Here is a 22,568-nt window from a genome sequence, read left to right on the forward strand (position 1 = left end):
TTAATATTGGAGAAGGATGTCCGAGTACAAGTCTTTTACCCCGTATTGCGCATGTAACCATATGATATTATCATAATATGTATCTCAAAATGACCGACGTATTCCATTTAATGTTTACCGTGTACGTGGAAACAATCCTTCTACATAACATCATATTTCTTTTCTTTTCTTTCTATGCCCACCTACAGAAAATGGTTCCACATAAGTAACTTTCAATGTCGGTATATCCGTTTCTTTCTCTTACTGGTGTCCTATATTTGTCATTGCACTTATATTTTGCTACGAAAGCAACAAGGTCACATTGACCAATTTGACCGTACATTTTGTTTTACCTATCGGTATTGCGCCGCTTTGTCAAATTTATCCCGACAAAGAGATATAGGATAGGACACGAAAGACAGTCGTGCGGAACGAACTAGTAAGTACATTTATTTAGCAAACTGAAGCTTGGTAACTGCAAATATAGGCCTCCGTTTCACGTTTTTAAAAATACATGATTTTAATCTACCTTATGACTCAGTTGTACACAAATTGCACATTTATTGAGCAACGAGCGCTTGAGATACTAAGTTTAAGATAATATCTTTAAAGTTTAAGATAATATCTTTAAAGTTTAAGATAATATCTTTAAAGTTTAAGATAATATCTTTAAAGTTTAAGATAATATCTTTAAAGTTTAAGATAATATCTTTAAAGTTTAAGATAATATCTTTAAAGTTTAAGTTCGTTTAAATAAATATCTTAAACGTTTAAGTTAATATCTTTAAAGTTTAAGTTAATATCTTAAAAGTTTAAGTTAACATCTTAAAAGTTTAAGTTCGTTGAAGTTAATATCTGAGTTTATGTTAATATCTTTAAAGTTTAAGTTAATATCTTAACAATTTTAAGATCTTAATAGTTTAAGTTCGTTTAAGTTAATATCAGAGTTTATGTTAATATCTTAAAAGTTTAAGTTAATATCTTACAAGTTTAAGTTCGTTTAGGTTAATATCAGAGAGAGAGAGAGAGAGGAATGGGGTTTAACGTCCACTCGACACAAACTAAGTTTAAGATAATATCTTTAAAGTTTAAGATAATATCTTTAAAGTTTAATATAATATCTTTAAAGTTTAAGATAATATCTTTAAAGTTTAAGATAATATCTTTAAAGTTTAAGATAATATCTTTAAAGTTTAAGATAATATCCTTAAAGTTTAAGTTCGTTTAAATTAATATCTTTCAAGTTTAAGTTCGTTTAAATTAATATCTTAAAAGTTTAAGTTAATATCTTTAAAGTTTAAGTTAATATCTTAAAAGTTTAAGATAATATCTTTAAAGTTTAAGTTCGTTTAAATTAATATCTTACAAGTTTAAGTTAATATCTTTAAAGTTTAAGTTAATATCTTAAAAGTTTAAGTTAACATCTTGAAAGTTTAAGTTCGTTGAAGTTAATATCAGAGTTTATGTTAATATCTTTAAAGTTTAAGTTAATATCTTAACAATTTTAAGATCTTAATAGTTTAAGTTCGTTTAAGTTAATATCAGAGTTTATGTTAATATCTTAAAAGTTTAAGTTAATATCTTACAAGTTTAAGTTCGTTTAGGTTAATATCAGAGAGAGAGAGAGGAATGGGGTTTAACGTCCACTAGACACAAACTAGGTCATTTCGGGACTAACACATGGTTCGATTTCATTTCAATAATTCGCTTGCGCGTAGGGGTCTTTAGCAGTCGGAGGAAACCGGAGGACCCGGAGAAAACCCAGGAGGTTGGACAGGCGACCCTACTCCTTGTCACGTACAACCGGGGAATCGAAACCCCACCAGTTGACTCAATGACAGACCGTATGATACAGCGCGCGCGTGCTAACCATTCGGCCATCCACCCCCCCCCCCCCTAGGTTAATATCAGAGTTTATGTTAATATCTTTAAAGTTTAAGTTAATATCTTAGTTAAGTTTAAGTTAATATCTTAGTTAAGTTTAAGTTAATATCTTAGTTAAGTTTAAGTTAAGATCTTAATAGTTTAAGTTAATAACTTAAGACTTAAAGATACATTATGGGAGATAAGATAAAGAGATGGCAGTTCTCGCTATAATAGTTAAAAACTAGATAGTGTAAAGGTAATTTGCGGAAAATTACAGTCAAGTTGATCCACTATGAGCCGAGAAAGAGGCGTGTGAAATGTTTGCATAGTCTCGGTCATCATTACTAACATCATTAATATAAACAGCATAGTCTCGATTATCCGCTTTTATTGATTTAATTATCAATAGCCGTTAGCGGCATATAGGAATCTAATCCAGCCAACATCGAAGGCTGGCCTTGACATCGAGAGTTTATTATGGTCTGGATAAGTTAATTAATGTCTAATTGATAATTTAGATAACATTTCAGGCCTAACGAAAGACTTGTAATAAGCAGATTTTGCTCTTGCATAATGCATGTTTAAGTTAAAATCTTAAATGTTTATTTTAGAGATGCCTTCCCATGTACAAACTGTATGATGTGATGATTTGTTGAGCTAAAAACTAATTAATCTATCAAAAATTTGCTTCAAATCCCTGTCAAAACATTGTATTCCGGAGGAAGTACCCCAAGTGGTAAAACTCTATTTTTGGAAGCCATGTTTGTCACGTTACTTGATTGAGGGAGGGCCCATCTTAGAATGTGTTTGTCGTTACTTACTGTCCAATTAACGTACATATTGAAGCCTAAGTAAATTCTTTGATTATCCTCTGCCAAATTATTTTTCCGCCGTTTGATTGCAGGGTATGTTGTACGTTTAAACCCCTCAGTGTTCCCAAAACCACTTAACCATTCGATTAAGAAAAAATAACCGTTTCCTAAGTCAATCTGGCAGACAAGCCAGTATTTTTCTAGTAAGATTGGGCGTCTCTGCTTTCCATACATACCAAATTTGCCATACTTTTATTGGAAATAACTACCCTATAAATATTTCGCGAGAATGTATCTTTAATATCTTAAAAGTTTAAGTTAATATCTTAAAAGATTAAGTTCAAGTTGAAATTTGAAAATGTTAATAGTTTAAAAGCTCAAATTAATATCTTAAACGGTTTTATTTTAAGACATTAACTTGAAATTTCAAGATATTAGCTTGACTTTTCCAGATTTCAACATCTTGACTTATTAAGATGTCAACTTGACTTTTCAAGATGTCAACTTGACTTTTCAAGATGCCAACTTGACTTTTCAAGAAAAATTAGTTTTATCTAACTCTTTACCTTCAAGCAAAGGGTGATCCTCACATGTAAAATGTTTATTACAAATCAAGTTAGTGTCTTGGAAATTCATGATCATATCTTGAAGATTCACGTTAGTGTCTTTAAAAGTTAGTAACAGCTTGTAAATAATTCAATGGGGACCCATTTTGGGATTATCGTTTGTTTTAATATTACAACAAACCGCACCGCTACCCCCACCCACCCCCTCATCGACTCCATTCTCCTTCTTCCTAATATCTCCCCCACCTACACTCGCTGCGCTCTCTCGTCTTCCCTCCGTTTCAGTTCATCGTCCCTCTGGTTTCATTTACCAAATAATTCCTTGTAATAATATAGAGTTAACTAGAGTTTAAAATTTTCTCGTGTACCCTCAACCACCGCCCCAACACTTTGTTCTACTTCTCCAATCGTCTTCAGTCCATTACAAACTGATGATGACGATGATAATGTTAATGATGATGCTGCTGATGAATTATGTTGCTGCCGCAATGTAAATTTTGGGATCACTAGTTGGAGATCCGGATTCCCAGAAATAATTTTTCACATGTATTCGATTGTGTGCGAGTCATCGATTGTTCACATACAGACTGTAAGACTTCACTTAGATTGGTTTCAAAAATTAGAAGTTTAAGTGGCTAAATCACCAAAAAAAAAATCTTTCAGTGAGCTACTCCCGTGGTCAAAGGGGCCCCGTTCTCGGATATAGAATGTTGAATCCACCCAATTTATATTATTGATATACACTTATAACGTCCTCGGATGTGAGTGTGTATGTACTCGGTTGTTGGTGTTCACCATACACAAAGTCCCCAGTTGTCGGGATTACAACATAATGTGCGTCCTCGGTTGGTCACATTATTAATAACTTTTCTATCACGATAACGCACACCAATTATAAACGGTTATATTGTCTTTTTACCCATGTGTAAAAAAAGGTGTGGGGGGGGGGGGACAAAAACGTAGTTATTACAGGTTAAAGACAACAATGAGTGTCACGTCCACAAGTCCCCCATTGTACACATGCAGTCTGTATGACCTCAGTCAGATTGGTTTAGAAAATTAAAAGTTTTAAGTGGCTGAATCAATAAAAAATGTTCTTTCGTCGGCTGCTCCTGTGTTCAAAGGGGGCCTGTTCTCGGATACAGAGTGTAGAACCCACTCAATTCACATTATTGATATACACCTGTAACGTCCTGGGATGTGAGTGTGTGTGTCTACTCGGTTGTTGGTGTTCACCACACACAAAGTTCCAAGTTGTCTGTATTGAAACATAATATGCGTCCCCGGTTGATCACATTAATAAATGACAGTTTTATCGTGATATTGTGCCATACATCAATTTTAAACAGTCATATATTATATTTTTTCCTATGGTCAAAGGATGGGGGGGGGGGAGACATTTCCCCAATTATTTGCAAACTCCTGTGTGTCTGCATGTCTTCCGTAAAAAGTCAAATGCATAAAATATATAAATTGAGGTATAATTTATATCTTTTGATAATCGTTTGGGGTAATAGAGTTCAGACATAACGGTGCTTTTTAGTTACATGTAATATTTATCAAGACCTCGATTAGGAGGATCAAATCAAAATCCTCGATTTACACCATATACATGTATGTGTGGGTGTGTTTTTAGGGTTATTCGTAAAAAGTATGAAGTTAATAATGCAACAGATGATTATATCACAGCAAATATATGCACAAAAAAACTAATACAAACTTAGAAAACAAACTAGTTAAAACGTGAAGTGGATCTATGAAGTAAAGGTCTATCAAGTTATAATATAATGAAGTAATTCATTCCATATAGAAAGAGACTTGAACAATAAAACAAAGTTGAGCAAAAGTTAATGGTTTTGTAATCATTTAAAAAAAAATATATAAAAAAATCTCTTTTACTCGTTTCTATCATTTTTACATTTTTTTCTTGTGATGACGTAAATAAAATTAAACCCCAGATAATAATATAAAATAATCCGCCATTTGTTTTTTTTTTCTGAAGTCTTTCTTTTATTACGTGATTATACGACCCATAAAAATGAAAAAGGGGGCGTGACACATATAAACTGATAGTTCATGGGAGATTTTTTTTCAGTAAAACTGTTTTTAGTCATAATCTCTCCTTGTCATAAATTATAAAGATTTGTTTTGTTAATAAGATAATAAAACTGACAATACACAACGTGTAACATGACCATATTAAAGCAATATGTCCATTAAATTAAACTCCTGACCTCTCCCCGCGAGCGGTCTGACAGCTCCCTAAGCAACCCGACTTTTCCCAAAGCGACCCGATCTCTCCCCAACCGGCCCGCTCTCTTTCCAACTAACCGGACCTCTCCCAAATCAAGTTGATCTTTCCCCAACTGGACTGACTTCCCCGATACCGGACTGGGTTTTTTACCCAGTCGACCCGATCTCTCCCGAACCGGCCAGTCTTCTCCCCAACCGGACTGACTTCTCTCGAGTCGTCCAGACCTCTCCCCAATCAGACTGGTTTCTCCCTAACCGACCCGATCTCTTCCCCCGACAGGTCTGATCTCTCACCAACATTGACAACAAGTCTCACCTCTGACCTCACTACAACAGGCCTAAAATAGACAACATCTATGCTGACTATGACACCGTGAGGTTAAGTTTTACAGAGCGCGTGACTTTAACATGAATGTGTATTAAAACATGTATATTAAATAAGAGCAGCGTTGAAGGGGGGTTTATTATGGCGCTGTAGCTATGTTAGTTAGTGACATGACGACATGTCAGTGACATATATCAATATATAACTAGACCTACTTATTTCCTATAAAACACTGCGATATCAGCCCGAGGTAGAAGCGAACGTTAACCTCAGCCAGTGAACCAACCGTATAAAACACGGGGTCTTGAATATACGAGTTAACTTGATTAAGTTGGATTAAAACATCAAGTCGTTCGGATTTACAAATCTAAAAGTAAGAAAGTTTTTTTTATTATTATTTTTATCTCTGTGCGTCTTCAAACACGTGGTCTTGCGTCTACGAGCAATAGTTTTATAAATGTAAACCCTTAAGCTGCATCATGCTGTTGGATTAATTAGATATGCAGGTTCAATTTTTTTTAATTTAATGTAATACATATATTACTTTGGGTCTATAGTAGGTGTGTTAATTCCACAATAAACCCCTGGTATAGAAGCTACACGCGACTGTTTCTTACTTGCTAACTAATTCTTGTTAGCCGTGTCATTCTCTTGGATTAAAGTGAACAGTCGTTAAGATTTTTAAAGTAAGCCCATTTAATTCTTGTTTTAAATATTATACTTATGTTGTCTGATATTAGGGGGGTTGGATGGCTGAATGGTTAGCACGTGCGCGCTGTATCATAAAGTCTGTCATTGAGTCAACTGGAGTGGTTTCGATTCCCCGGTTTTCTTTGACAAGAAGTAGGGTCGCCTGTACAACCTCGTGGGTTTCTCCGGGTCCTCCGGTTTCCTCCCACTGCTAAAGACCCCTACGCGCAAGCGAATTATGGAAATAAAATTGAACCATATGTTAGTCCCAAAATGACCTAGTTTGTGTCGAGTGGACGTTAAACCCCATTTCTCTCTCTCTCTTGTCTGATATTGATATCAAAGGTTTATACTTTGCGAGTTGTCTCGAACCCTTTTATAACTGAAATGACAAGAAATAAAATGGGGTTTATGGGGTCTAGAAAAGTAGGATAAAGTAGGATTTTATTTAAAAAACCCATTTCATTCATTCGATCATACTTTTATACACCGGCCGAGCTATATTGAAGACGGGAATGAGCTATGAGAAGACACCACTACCTGACCTAATGTCAAGGGTTCTTTTACGTGCTCGCCAACGGATCACGGGATTTTAGATTTTCGCCCACCTCCCCCCAACGACTAGATGCTATACCCTGCCAAGATTATTTTATTTTAGCATAGTCAGTAATTTTTTGAATGAGAGTGGGCAACATGGAATATACATAAAATCTCACAATCGTCATTTGACTGATTTTCAATTCCTTGCAAACTACAATATTGTGGAAGTTTTTACATTTTTATGGTCGTGTTGACCAAATGTTTCGGCCGTTTTGGTTTCATGCTATTTCGTCTGTAACGCATATAAACAAGCCACTACCACACGTGCCTTGTTTATATGTGTCATGGACGACCAATTGAATATTTGTTATGTAATACGGATAGTGTGACATATTTACATAAATTATGAAAAGATTTGGGGCAAAAGAGAACTCTGGCCGTTTTGGTTTACGTGCGTTTTGACCATATCCCATTCATACCGAATGTCGAAAAATAGAAACATAATTCAATTATTGGCGATTGCTGTTATAATATAGAAGTCTAATGTAAAAGGGATCTGATAACAGTCTGACCTAAAAAGCTCTCTGTTATGCAGGCTGATATTTATTTAAGTCGTAATTAACTTATTCTCTAATTATGATTAAAATAGGATGTTTTGTAGATATATCAATCAACAGATTATGATCTATACAAAGTTTATTTAGCTTATTTACAGATCGACTTTAAAATGCTATCAAATGTGTATAAGAGAGAGAGAGAGAGAGAGACCGAGAGAGACCGAGAGAGACAGATGGGTTTAACGTCCACTCGACACAAACTAGGTCATTTCGGGACTAACATATGGTTTAATTCTATTTCAATAATTCGCTTGTAGGGGTCTTTAGCAGTGGGACGAAACCGGAGGAACGGGAGAAAACCCATAAGGTTGGACAGGCGACCCTACTCCTTGTCACATACAACCGGGGATACGAAACCACGCCAGTTGACTCAATGACAGGCCTTATGTGTATAAAGCTTCGTTTTCTGATACTGCTCCCTCCAACATAAAACGATTATTCACTCTCTACAAACAGCAAAGACCAAATCTTGGTTCGTCTACCGAGACTATTTTATTATCTTTGCTTGCTTATAGGAGATTCAGAGGAAAACTAATTAGCTACCAAGAACAATACAGACAGTGTCAGATTTAGATGAAAAGAGGTCCTAGGCTATTCCATTTATGAGGCCCCTCCCAATTCCCCAACCTCATGACTAGTGGAAGATGTCCGTCCATGTTGAAAGCCCCCGCCTCCTTTAGTTCTTGAGAAATGAAATGGGATTTAACGGCCTACTGTTCTGCTTGTTCTTGAGAACCTGGGATTCAACCTGCCAAGCTTCTGGGTAAGACGCTGGCTCACTAGCCTGGAGGTCGGGTGTTCGATCCCTGTATTGGCCGAGGAAGTTCATCCATATTTTCCGGCGTGGTCCCCCCCTTGTCAGTTATGCAGGACGGAGGGCCTGACAAGGACAGCTGTCTAGTCGTTCGGATGGGACGGAAAATGGAGGTCTAGTGTACACATTGGCGTGCACGTAAAAGATCCCTTGACAGTTGAAATTTGATAAAAGGGTAGGCCGTAGTGCCGCTGTTCGGGCAAAATTTCCCCCATAGCACACTGTATGGCGTATGCCCGTCTTCATTCTTCATTAGCCCAGTTCGGAGAAGAACAATAGACGTTAAACCCCATTTCATTTCATTTCATTTAATTTCCAAGACACCTAAGACTAAATAAATAAAAATCAATTAAAATTTGAAATACTTTTTTGATCACGTAATACACACGCCAAGGCTTAATGTGTTTTTTTGTTGTAAAGTTTGCAAATAACCTTATCACATGTTAACAGAACAAGACACCACCACTGTTGGTGTTTTTATTTTAAAACAAGGTTACTAGGTCACAAAAAATAAACTTTGAAATTGTGGAGATGCATTTTGGTCTGGGTATTGGGTTTATTTTCGTATTAAAACGTGCTTTAGACGAGTTTATAAGAAGATTAAGGCATGATGCGGACAATGCTATTAAAATAATCCAGCATTAAAAAACAAGCACTTGAAAAACCCAAGACAGTTATATTTAATGATGGCCGACGGTTTTTATTGTGGTGACATAATACTGAAAGGCAGATTTTAATGATGGCTTGAGTTTTCTAGTGTTTATTCTTTAAATCTTGTAACCTCTTTCCTATTAAACTTTGTGGGTTTAATATCTCTATATCAAGGGATATGGCGTTTACACGAACTAGAATAACTTGTCTTCATTTTAATGATATTAAACTTACATTATACAAGAGTTAAATCTGCCTATTGCAGGTCTTTCTTTACGCCTGAAAGATTTTTTAAATTATTTATTAGACATTAATTCAAGGAGCTAAATCGCTAATATTTAGGACCTAGAAATTGACCGTAATGGATCTCCTCAACCGAATGGCAATTTCTAGCGTCTGGTTATTCCAGTCTATTGCGCATGCTCTCCAGAGAAGATATGACGTCACCGTTTGACAGGAGTTGTGGAATATGTCTAGCCTCGTTCTTTCTGGTCAATTGTTACAAATTACGCTGAAACGCACTATGGTGTTCGATTCGGGTACCAATGGTAAAATTACTATGTTTATTTTGACTTAAATATTGAATATCAGAAGCATACCTTTTCCCGGTAAGATCACAACATCAATGTTGATTTGAATTGACAAATAATTCGCGTTTTCAACGTGTAAGACTTTGGATGATATTGAGTTAGAGACTTAGCTACTTTAACTGACCCAGGCCATAATAAACTCTCGATGACATCGGATTTCTCCGATATTAAATAGATTAGAACAGATCAGTCATATTTTGATTTAATTTAAAAATGGAGGAGCGAGAATTAGCTTCGAACAACCAGTACGGAGGTTGAAATTATTGCATACGTCTTGTCAAACCTTCAAAGGCTAATATCTATCTCGCAAAAGAGTAATTTGAATGAAATGTTCAAATTATTTATTTTGCATCATCTACTTTCGAACTATTATAGCAAGAATGACCAGCTCTTTATCTAAATCAGACACAATGTATCTTTAACTGTTGAATATGCTAATTAATTTAGAAATTATAATACTCAAAGGCAGATTTTAATTGTGGGTTGAATTGTCTATGTTGTGGCCTCTTCCCTATTAAACCTTGTGCGTTTAATATATGTTTAAAGAGACAATAAGTCTATACAATTATCTGCGATAGCACCCTAGAAGGAATCGGACGTTAAGCTCGAAAACAACAACAAAACAAATTATAATACTCAAAGGCAGATTTTAATTGTGGGTTGAATTGTCTATGTTGTGGCCTCTTCCCTATTAAACTTTGTGCGTTTAATATATGTTTAAAGAGGCAATGGGTCTATACAATTATCTGCGATAGCACCCTAGAAGGAAGCGGACGTTAAGCTCGAAAACAACAACAAGACAAGAGCCCAAACAAGCTAGGATAATTCGTCTTATTAATCAGTTTTTGATCATAATAATTTTGAATATGTTTAAATGTTGTGACCTCTTCCCTTGATTGTTCATATAGGTCACACTAGCTAAAATGCTGAATAGCGAGACTAGGTCATTTCGGCACTAACGTATAGTTCAATTTTATTTCAATAATTCGCTTGCGCGTAGGGGTCTTTAGCAGTGGGAGGAAACCCTACGCCTTGTCACGTGTAACAGGGAAATCGAAACCACGCCAGTTGACTCAATGACTGACCTTATGATACATGCGCACGTGTTCTAACCATTCGGCCACCCACCCCCCTGCTATGTATAAAAAAGAAGAAGAAAAAAAAGAAAAACGATATTGTGGTAGTCAGCTAATACAATAATTTGAGTTTTCAAACCTTGTATATCAAACCTTGACATAACATGTGGTAATCCCATTCAAAGACTGGGTGTAACAGGTTTTATAAATTAATATCAATATTTAAAAAGTTTCAAGATTCGCACGTCGATCATGGGTATATAAATAGATAATCCGTAGTTTTGTATTTATCTGTCATATCCCGTGACATGTCGAACACCTGCTGGATTGGCTGTCATGCTGTGTCAAGTTGTACCGATGTCGGAAAAACCAGTTTAAAGATGCATTATGTAAGATTTAGATAAAGAGAGAGAGAGAGAGAGAGAGAGAGAGAGAGAAATGGGGTTTAACGTCCACTCGACACAAACTAGGTCATTTCGGGACTAACATATGGTTTAATTTTATTTCAATAATTCGCTTGCGCATAGGGGTCTTTAGAAGTGGGAGGAAACCGGAGGACCCGGAGAAAACCCACGAGGTTGGACAGGCGACCCTACTTCTTTTCACGTACAAACGGGGATTCGAAACCACGCCAGTCGACTCAATGACAGACTTTATGATACAGCGCGTGCACGCTAACCATTCAGCCACCCCCAAGATTTAGATAAAGAGCTGGCCGTTCTTGCTTCAGTAGTTTTAACAACAGATAATGATAAATTAATATTGAAAATTTCATTCAAATTGCTTCATTCTAAGCGAAGTTATGAGTGCTGGAAGATGTAGCATTCATTCTTTATTATCGTAACAAGTCTCGATTGTCAATTTTATCGTTAAATCTTTTAATAGCTCAAGGTGTGTTGAAATCCATTTAAATCTCGGCCATCTAATGACACAGGGAGTTGATTATAGGCTTGTCATGTGAATAAATGTCTAAATGATAATTTATATTATATTATAACATTTGAAGCCCAAATAAAAAAACCTGCAATATACAGATTTAGCTCTTACATAATGCATCTTTAAAGTTACACTGAGCGGTAATTCAGACAGGGACCCTTCCATCAAAATGATAATTTTTAGATATATTATCATCAATTACAACTATATTCGCTCAACTTCAAAATCTGTACCCCTCCCCCCCCCCATCTGTATCTTCTATTATTTTCGAATGCGCTAAATCACATAGCAACCGTCTTTACATTAAAATCTTGAATATATATTAAACTTTCTAGTTTGATGTCAAGTGGATGACATGGCCTGTCTTTCAGTTGTTAACGGTGCAAATGTATCTCCTAGCTCCTTGAAACTGTCTCGATTGTCCTATTTTAATTTTAATTATCAAATGATGAACGTGTTTCAATCCATTCAAAATCATATCGATCCGAGAGATTTGATTAAAGATACATTATGGGAGATAAAATAACGAGTTAGCAGTTCTCACTATAATAGTTAAAAATTAGATAATGTAAAGGCAATTTGCTGAAAATTTCAAATTGATCCACTATGAACCGAGAATTAAGCGATTGAAATTTCCACCTAGCCTCGATCATCATTACTAAAGACGATACGATAAAACGCATAGTCTCGATTATCCATTTAATAATTAAATCTTGAAGGAAAGTTATGCAGTAAATCGTAACATAATCCACTAAATATCGCAGGCAAGCGGCGATGCCATCGAGAGTTGATTATGGTCTGGATAAGTTAATTAATGTCTAATTAATAAATTAGATAACATTTCAGTCCTAAAGAAAGACCTGCAATAGGCAGATTTAGCTCTTGCATTATGTATTTTTAAAGGGTTGTCATGTGAATAAATTAAATGTCTAATTAATAATTTATATAACATCACCAGTTCAACCCACCAAACCTATTATTATCTGACAATATGAATATATTTATGACCCGAAAAAAGGGAATCATCAGAGATCACCAGATCTGTCACTGAGTGGTACGCGGCAAGGAACAGGGTCGCTCGCCTAACCACTGCTGGGGAACTCAACTCGCAAGCGAATTATTGAAATAATAACAAACATATATGTTAGTCTTGACAGGATTAACCGACGCACCCCCTCGATATAAATGTTTCATCAGTCGTATAAATTTGTTTTTAACAGTTTTCAAGAAGTTTAACGACCGCTGACGGAAAATAAATTACTCGAAGTAGGTCAGTGTATATCGGTAATTATGAAAGTCTACGGTTATTTAAAACATGAATGAAAAGAGATTGAACGTCCTACATTTCAACACCGAATGGGCTAATGAAGACGGGCATACGCCATGCGGTGTGATATGAGTAACTTTTGCCCAGACAGCGGCGCTATGACCTACTACTCTTATTTCGAATTCCAACTGTCAAGGGTTCATTTACGTGCACGGTACCTCGGTTTTTCACGCCACCCGCACGACTATACGTTGTCTATTTTAAGCGGAATATTATATAAAATTTATGCTTCGTTACATTGCAGTTCATTTAGTTATAAGATCTAATAAAATTAGTTGACCGATAAGCTTTTCTGTGGTCAAGTTCTCCCAAGGCTTTTGTTTGGGGTTATATGCGTTCAAGTACATCTAGAATATTTTCTAGGGCTTTTGTGCGTCCCCGTTATTGATTCCTCGGGTCTTAAACTAGTTTGTTTACTTCAAGTGTTTATTTTACCGGCGTTGGCTTATAGGCTAACTGTTTATACAATATTAATATAATGGACGTCTAAACAAATATGGGAGTCGTGGTGGCTCGCTAACCTGGAGGTCTTGTGTTTGACCGAGAACGTTCATCGGGTTTTCCGGCGGGGTTCCCCCGTGTCAGTGGTGCAGGACGGAGGGCCTGGCAAGAGATAAATGAAATGAAATGAAATGGGGTTTAACGTCCTACTGTTTGGCTCCGAACTGGGCTAATGGAGACGGGCATATGCCATACAGTGTGCTATGAGGGAAATTTTGTCCGGACAACGGCACTACGGCCTACTCTTATATCGAATTCCAACTGCCAATGGATCTTTTACGTGCACGTCAATGTGTACACGGGACCTCGGTTTTTCGTCCCATCCGAACGACTAGACAGCTTTCCTTGAGAACCACGCCGGAAAATGTGGATGAACTTTCTCGGCCAATGCAGGGATCGAACACCCGACCTCCAGGTTAGTGGCAAGATATAACATATAGTCGTTCGGTGTTACAATGTCCGAGTTTCGATTGTAGTTTACAGATTCACGATCCACCCAATACCTCGATCAGACTAATCTAGACAACAACTAATTTAATAATAAATGATATTAAACAAATGAGTATAATTACGAATATAACTACAAATAATAAAATAATATTGTGACAAATGAGTACCCAACCCTTAGCAAGAGTATTAAACCCCCTCAAAAACAAAAACTTGAAGAGACCCCAAACAGATCCGGAACCGATAAAATTTCATGCGAGTGTCATGCGCCAGAAACCAAGTCAAACCTGGTACCGAGCCAAACCGATACACCTGCTGCCTGTGCGAGACTGAATGAAATACACATTTGACCAACAATGCTTTGTTTGTAGAGTTTAAACACTGGTCATCTATCTGATTACAGATTCATCCACACGTTTTTCATGCCAGAATTATAAACCACTCGACAACTATATACATACGATAGTCAGGTTTATTAATTACTATGTAAATATATAAATAGCCTATATATATATTTCTCATATATAGGCTATATACAAGATATCAGTATTCACATGCTTGTTTTTACTACACTGTGAAAATGATATTGAGAAATGAACCATTTATCATATTGACGTCATAAAAAAATGATAATGAAACGGGATTTAATAAAAGTTCTAATGAAAATTTGCATGCGCCATGCAATGGGGTAGGGGGTAAAATTTGCCTGGGCAACGGAGTTTCTAGCCGCAATATTGTAGTTACAATCGGTATACAATATCGCCATGATTTGTATTGAAATAATTCTTTAATCATAAAAATTAAAGAAACATTAAAATAGTCACCTAACAGTTTCTCACGGTGGTAATGCGTGTTAAGTTTTCGAAGCGATATTTTGTATGTACACAAGACACTCACGTAAAATCTCGAGTAGCTGTAGGATTGTTCAAAATCATAGACTTATGCGGTAAGGTTTCATTTTCATCCCAATGACAATTTTCAAGGAGTTTCCGCCGACTATTAGTTGAATTTACACTGTCAAATGTTCTTCTACCTGTACATCAACTTGAACACGAGACCACGGCCTCAGTGTCATCCCAACGATTAGACATCGTTCCTTGCTAGGCCTTCCGTCCTGCACCACTGACAAGGGGAAATCACTCTGAATTATCCTGAGGAACTTTCTCGGACAACACCGGGATTGAAATAGGGACCGCGGCTCCCCGTCAGATACAAGGTCGTTCTGTGAGATAAGTAGACCAATTAAATTGGAGTGCACGTTTTTTTTCACTGTGTAAGATCCCTTGTACTCTAAGCTCCGCCAGGTACAAGGCAAACCTGTAGGATTATAATTGTCAATATCATCAAAGCTGACAGAATCTCTGCACGCTCTTCAAGGACTTACGTTACTTACTGCAGACTGAGGATATAGCATACAGGGGGCGTCTCGTCCGTGGTAAATCTACTTTTTCTCTATTTTAAATTTTAAAAACAATTTCTCTTGTATGAAACATATAATTAAAATAATTTTGGTATTAATTTTTATATTTCACTCGAATGAAACTATATTTATAAAACTAATTTAAATAATTTTGTTGGTAAATTTAAATTTTAAATATAATTTCACTCGTATGAAACATATATTTTAATAATATAATCTACTTTTTCTGCTATTTTAAATTTTAAAAACAATTTCACTTGTATGAAATATATAATTAAATAATTTTGGTAATAATTTTAAATTTCACTCGAATGAAAACTATATTTTTAAAACTAATTTAAATAATTTTGTTGGTACGAGTCGTAAATTTAACTTTAAAATATAATTTCACTCGTATGAAACGTATATTTTAATAATAATTTTGTTAGTAATTTTATGAACAATTTAACAAAAAACAAAAAACAATTCAAATGTTCTTTGATTCCAATTTTTAAAACTAATTAAAAAGACTTGTTTGTTTAATAATTGCGTACTGATGTTACATGAATGAAATGATATGAAACAGGGTTTAACGTCCTACTGTTCTGCTCCATCCGGGCAAAGACAAGAATACACCATACTGTGAGCTATGAGGAAAATTATGCCCGGCTAGGGATGTTACGGCCTACTTTTATTCCAAAAAGGCAATCGTGTACACGGGACCTAATGCTAGGTTCCCACCGTCGTGCGACGCGTTACGATAGGATTGTGCCTATTGAGTCCACGATCTGGTACGTGCAGATACGTTAGGGTACGTCTCCAATCCCCATACGACCAACATGATTGCTACGACTGACAACAATATATGATGAGAACTGGGAGGATTAAAACCACGATTTCAATCGTAGCGCGAATCGTGATAGTGGGATACTAGCATTCGGTTTGCGTTCCACCCGAACAAGTGACCGCTTTTCCTTGCAAGACCATCTGTCACATTCGTCAGGTTTGTGTAGAAAAGTCGGACGTCAAACCCCATTTGATTTTATTTCACTTTTTTAATCTATTTGTGCACGATGCCTGCATTCTGCCGGCCTATTCACGGTAGTTTCGGGTGATCTTTTACTACTTTGTTTTTATTACGGGGAGTCACGGTGGCTCAGTAAATAAGACGCTGGCTCGCTAGCTTGGAGGTCTCGGGTTCACTCCCTGTGTTGACTGAAGAAGTTCCTCGGGGTTTTTAGGAGTGGTTTTCCCTAGTCAGTGGTACAGATCGGAGGGTAAGACAAGGACAGCTGTCTAGTCGTTCAGATGGGACGACAAACTGAGGTCCCGTGTACATATTGACGTGCATGTAAAAGAAAACTTGACAGTTGGAATTCCGTATAAGAGTACGACGTAGCATCGCTGCCTGGGCAAAATATCTCTCACTAGCCCAGTCGGTGAAGAAAAACAGGATGTTAAACCCTACTGCATTTCATTTCATTTTCCAACTTCATATTTAAAAACCGTGATATATTTTCCTTTTGTTTGTCACTCAAACTTACTGCTCTCTTACGCGGAAAGTGATTGGTTATTAAAGATACATTATGGGAGATTAGATAAAGAGCCGGCAGTTCTCACTATAATGGTTAAAAACTAAATAATGTAAAGGGGATTTGTTGAAAATTTCAGTCAAATTGATCCACTCTGAACCGAGATTTTAGCGATTGCATTTTAGGCCTAGTCGGTACGATAAAAAAACACAGTCTCGATTATCCACGTCATGATTAAATCATGAATGAAAGTTTAGCAGCAAATCGGATCCTAATCCAATAAATATCGCAGGCTAGCGTTTACATCGAGAGTTGATTATGGTCTGTATAAGTTAATCCATGTCTAATTAATAATTTAGATAACATTTCAGGCCTAAAAATAGACCTGCAATAGGCAGATTTAGTTCTTGCATAATGTATGTTTAAGGCGTTCGTTACCCATTCAGTCCAGCAATGCCTGTTTTCATGTTTCGAAAGAATAGGTAAAAGCTACAACTTGGGTTTGTGTTCTTGAAGACCACTTAGTTAGATATCGCCTCATTTACCGCTCCCATTACACAAGTAACCATAGCCATAGTACCGAAATGACCATTAAAACGTTCTATTCCTTTCTTCTTACTCTACCTAAATAGTCGGTATGGATATGCCCCACCCCCTCTCCCCCTCGTATAAGCAACTTCTCCCATTACAAAAATAACAATAGCCATAATTCCGAAATGACCATCAAAAAGTTCCATTCCTGTCTTCTAACCTACATAAATTTTCGGTAAGGATATAACACCCCTTCTCCTCTCCCGTATCGGCCTGATCTCCTCACGAACCAACCTTATTCCTTCCGGACTGGCCCGATCTCAGCAACAGGCCTACAATAGAATACTTACATGCCAATGTGCACAGATATAAGAAGCGAATATTCCGATTAACTTATGACTCTGAATTTACTATAAATATTTTTTTATTTAAGAAACAAGAAAAGGATATTTAAAGTAAAATGGCTTCTAAATATTCGCCAGAAAATGGCGGAAGTGTTACAGGAAGTAAAAATATTTTGGTAGCCTCACCAGAGACGATAAGGTATGTAATGGCTAAATCTATTTGTTAAGGTTAGCTTAATTTTTGTCAAGGTCGCTGAGATGTAAATAGGACACTTGCTTGTTGGCGAGATTGTAGGTTAGGGTAAACATTGGGGCTAGGACCAGGGTTAGGGTTAGGGTTGCGATTACCGCCATCACATGTAACTCAATAACTTTTGACTCGAACATCCACCAGGTCTCACCAAGGCCAGCTTTAGGAGCTGCAAGGCTTCGTTTTTAACGAACCCCAGGTTAATAGCCAGGACCTGTTTTAGTGAAATGATTTATTAAAGAATACCAGAAATCACTATGTTTTATTATCAAAAACTTACTTTCCTATTTAAATAACTAAAAACACACGAAAGTTATTTTAACCTGACAAGACAAGAGTGGTTTGCCTCCCTTGCGGGCAATTATGTTCAGTTAGTTTAAAACCACTCCTTTAGTGAAATGATTTCTTAAAAAATAACCAGATATAACTATTATTTATTATTACAATACTCGGTCCAGTGCCTACATTATTAGAATCTTCTGACGGCTATTTTATTTGACTATACTGTACTGGATTACGACCCTTGCGAGTAATTTATTCAGTTGGTTTAAAGCCGATCCAGGGTTTCATTCCACTACAAGTGTGACTAAGCAAGCCCAACCCTGAATGAGAGAGAGAGAGAGAGAGAGAGAGAGAAATGGGGTTTAATGTCCACTCGACACAAACTAGGTCATTTCGGGACTAACATGGTTTAATTTTATTTACATAATTCGCTTGCGCGTAGGGGTCTTTAGCAGTGGGAGGAAACCGGAGGACCCGGAGAAAACCCTCTACTCCTTGTCACGTACAACCGGGGATTCGAAACCACGCCAGTCGACTCAATGACAGACTTTATGATACAGCGCGCGCAGGCTAACCATTCAGCCATCCAACCCCCCTCCAACCCTGAATGAAGTTGAAAGCACCTTTTCGTAACGCCATTAGCCATTTGCAACAAGGACCACGACAACCGAATCATAAACTGAACCACTCTAGATGGCCAGTTTCGCATTTCTCAGTTGGTCTTTATACATACATGAACCGAATGAAAAACAACGAACTCGGTACCCATTGTCCAGGATTCTTTAATTAGATTGCCAGTAACATACAAAGACATGTAATATTAATGAGCGTAGAAGTAGCCGACAAACCCAAAGCCAGCTGGTCAACATAATTATGTCAACAGGTCTGACATTGTAATTATTTTTTTAATTTATAAAGAGGAAACACTGTGATGTCGTCGTTGTACACCCCCCCCCCCCCTCAAAGAAAAAAAAGAAGACAGGAACTTATCGTTCTGATACCACCGCCCCTTCCCCCCTTGGCGCCAGCGCTCTCAAAACGTCGACTAGAAGGACAGCAACAGAATAGATATTTGTAGATATTTCTAATTGTAGATTTGAAGAAGGTGGTTGGTGCAGTAGACGATCGACTCTAGAGAAATGGTTGATGTGTATCATATTTCTAGCTTGTGCCGCCATCATTGGTCTTGTTATAGCGTTTGTAATTAATACAAAACCTCAATCAACATCAACAACCCCGTCCTCAGCATCGTCATCAGCAGATGGTAAGCATATTTTATCTTCTATTGTTGCGTTTGGCGGAAAAACAGAGTAAGTTTACAATTCGGGCACAATGGGCAGAAATAAACTTAGGAGAACATACGAAATTCGATTTCTGGGTAGAAACTGAGCGCTTACTGCAAAACCAGTCTGTGTTATACTATTTGATCCATGGATCTGCAAGTTGTCAAACATCCATACTGTACCATATGTGAAATATTAATGATATAGGTGCAATACTTTTAAATTCTTCCACTTTAAATAGTGTACCCGTTTTATGCTGGGCCGCCAAATATAAGAGCAAAAGAATGGTCAGCATCTATCTGTAGTATGAAAACAGCGAACCATTTATATTTGTGTATTCTTAGGTGTGTGTTTGACGCCGGACTGTATACGTGTAGGTAAGTATATCCTTCTTAATTCTACCTATAAATTAAAGTGATATTATAGGGACCACTTTTAAATACATGTACTGAAAGCATTTGACTGATTCCGGCTCGTGATTTTCCGACTTGGTTTCCCTCCGTCAGAGGTGCATGACGAAGAGCCTGGCAAGGACAGCTGTCTAGTCGTTCGGGTGGGACGAACAACCCAGGTCCCGTGTACACATTGGCGTGCACGTAAAATGTCCTTGGCAGTTGGAATTCGATATAAGGGTAGACCTGGGCAAAGTTTCCGTCATAGCACACTGTATCGTGTATGTCAGTCTTCATTAGCCCAGTCGGAGCAGAACAATAGGACGTTAAACCCCATTTCATTCATTCATTCTGATTCTGATTCCCTTGTAGACTACAATATTGTGGAAGTTGAAGCTCCAAATGGAATGAATATCAGTCCAAAATTAGTTCAATTAAGTTGGTATAAACAAGATAGCGAGTTCTTTAAGTTTTGCGTAACCTTTTTTAAGAATTTGATTAATGACAAGAAATAATTCGGACATGAATAGTTTCATTTCCACCTGCATATCAAGAAAAAGCCCTATTTTCACTTTAAGCATCTTATTGAAAGACGTGAATAAATTGACACCCGGATAGAGTGATGGTTGAACATCCAGGTCGCTAACCGATCGTTCTTTAGTTTCTTAAGAAACTTTCCAGAAGAGCCAGTAATATTTGAGAGGTAAGTCCAGCGTTGGATAGGAATGGGTTAAGAAATTCATATCCTCACCTCCGTGGTTAAAGATGCAGTTGTTCCTTAATTGCGAGACACAGTGTCTAATGGAACCTAATCTGGACTCAGTACCATTAACGCAGGCTGCTACGATGAGCCGTCTCCGTTATGGATTTCAGTTTACAAGTGCGACTGCTAAATATGCCTGGTCACACATTCCTGATTATTACATTATGATTTAATAAATATTTCATATTAATAGCTACCCGGATAGTTGATGCTATAGACTCTACCATCAAGCCGTGTGACGATTTCTACAGTTATGCCTGTGGTAACTGGAAGAGGAAACATGTAATACCGGAAGACAAATCTAGTTATGGCAGTTTTACTCTCGTAAGCGAGGACGTACAGATTATTCTTAAAAGTAAGTGTGTTGTTTGACTTTGGTATGGCAATTCTTTCTAAAACACCCAATTTCACTTCGAATTTTGGTCTTCTTTATGACATATTATGCTAACTACAGGCCCATAGTGGCTGAATCAAACCCTGTCGTGGAATAAAGATACAGCAACGTGTGTTAAGCTTCTACTGAACCCGATAACAAAAAGAATAAATTTATTCAAAATCCGCTCTGAAATACGATATTGTTTAGACGTTTGCATTCCAAAGATCAATGAAACTCTGTTTAATCATTATGTAATTTATTTCTCTAGATTTATTGGAAATAACAATAGACCCATCCGATCTGGAATCTCTTCAAAAGGCAAAAATCTTGTATGCATCATGTTTAAATGAAAGTAAGTATGTTGATGTCTTAATCAATGGCATAGTTGAGTTTTATTTTAATAATCTTTATAAGGTTATACATATGTGCTAGTATCTAATGCGCCCACCGTGGGGGATCTTGGTACAAGACAGTAGACTATCCCGCCCGTTCAATGTACGTCATGCCACAAATTTGGCGTCAGTGGAGCTCTGATGGTCGTTTGAGGGACTTTGAATTCCGGGCATACTACAATATTATGTATCTCTAAATGGAATAATCCAAAATTGGAGCAATACCATACAGTATTTACAAAGATATGATGAATTTTTTAACATTGGGCATCGCCTGGAAACTGTATCATTTGGACTACATTGATGATCTGCTGTAAAACCTGTAGTTTCCATCTCAGGAATATTGGTGCAATGCAACATCTGATCACCGTAGATGCTGTTTATTGCTGTGTCAACATGTGTTCGTTGTTTGCCCATTTCCCGACTTGATTACGGTAACAGTGTTCTAACTGGAATAACAAATTAACAATTACAACGTTTACAAAGAATTCAAAACCACGCCGCTAGAATCGTCTGTAAAACTAAACCGCGTGAACACATTGCTCAAGTATTGACTTCATTACACTGGCTTTGGATATATGAGCGGATTAAATTCAAATTGCTGTGTCTGACATACAAAGCATTGAATGGGACAGCACCTTCATACCTACAACAGTTTATCCATCACCATTCTGCCTCTAGAACCCATTGATCAAATGACAAATTTCCAACTACAACTGAAAATCTTTTGGTGCGCGATCATTTAATTAAACAGCTGCAGTATACTGGAACAATCTTCCTATCCACCTCAAAAAATGCCCACCCTTATCTACATTTAAAACCTTATTGAAGACATATTTATTTAGTGTTTAGTTGTGCCTTGGTGTTGAACAGAACTGAATCACAAACGCTTTGAACAATGACATACTCTCTGTGTCGAATAACGCTCTCCAAATGACATTATTATTATTATCATTAAACACCCCAAAAAGTTTATAATCTAGATAATATGTTTGCAGTTGAGCAGGAGATCTTGGATGAATATTTTGATTATA

General features: G+C 36.8%; 1 protein-coding gene across 5 annotated transcripts in view; it reads left to right on the top strand.

Annotated features, from left to right (window-relative positions):
• Positions 1-389: 389 nt before the first annotated feature.
• LOC126818595 (neprilysin-4) overlaps positions 390-22,568 on the top strand; it is a 37,193-nt gene continuing 15,014 nt past the window's right edge. The window contains exons 1-6 of one of the 5 annotated variants that reach the window (XM_050546079.2): positions 390-418; positions 17,886-17,995; positions 19,423-19,592; positions 19,956-19,988; positions 20,960-21,121; positions 21,411-21,494. In XM_050546079.2, the coding sequence (XP_050402036.1) occupies positions 17,913-17,995; positions 19,423-19,592; positions 19,956-19,988; positions 20,960-21,121; positions 21,411-21,494 (532 nt within the window). In that variant the 5' untranslated portion in view covers positions 390-418; positions 17,886-17,912. Of the gene's footprint in view, positions 419-5,950; positions 6,175-6,288; positions 6,308-6,341; positions 6,488-15,406; positions 15,426-17,885; positions 17,996-19,422; positions 19,593-19,955; positions 19,989-20,959; positions 21,122-21,410; positions 21,495-22,568 lie in introns of those variants that run through there. The other 4 variants (XM_050546077.2, XM_050546081.1, XM_050546078.2 and 1 more) reach the window with 4 other exon arrangements.

This window comes from Patella vulgata, chromosome 4 (genome assembly GCF_932274485.2).
Source record: "Patella vulgata chromosome 4, xgPatVulg1.2, whole genome shotgun sequence".
NCBI lineage: Eukaryota > Metazoa > Mollusca > Gastropoda > Patellidae > Patella > Patella vulgata.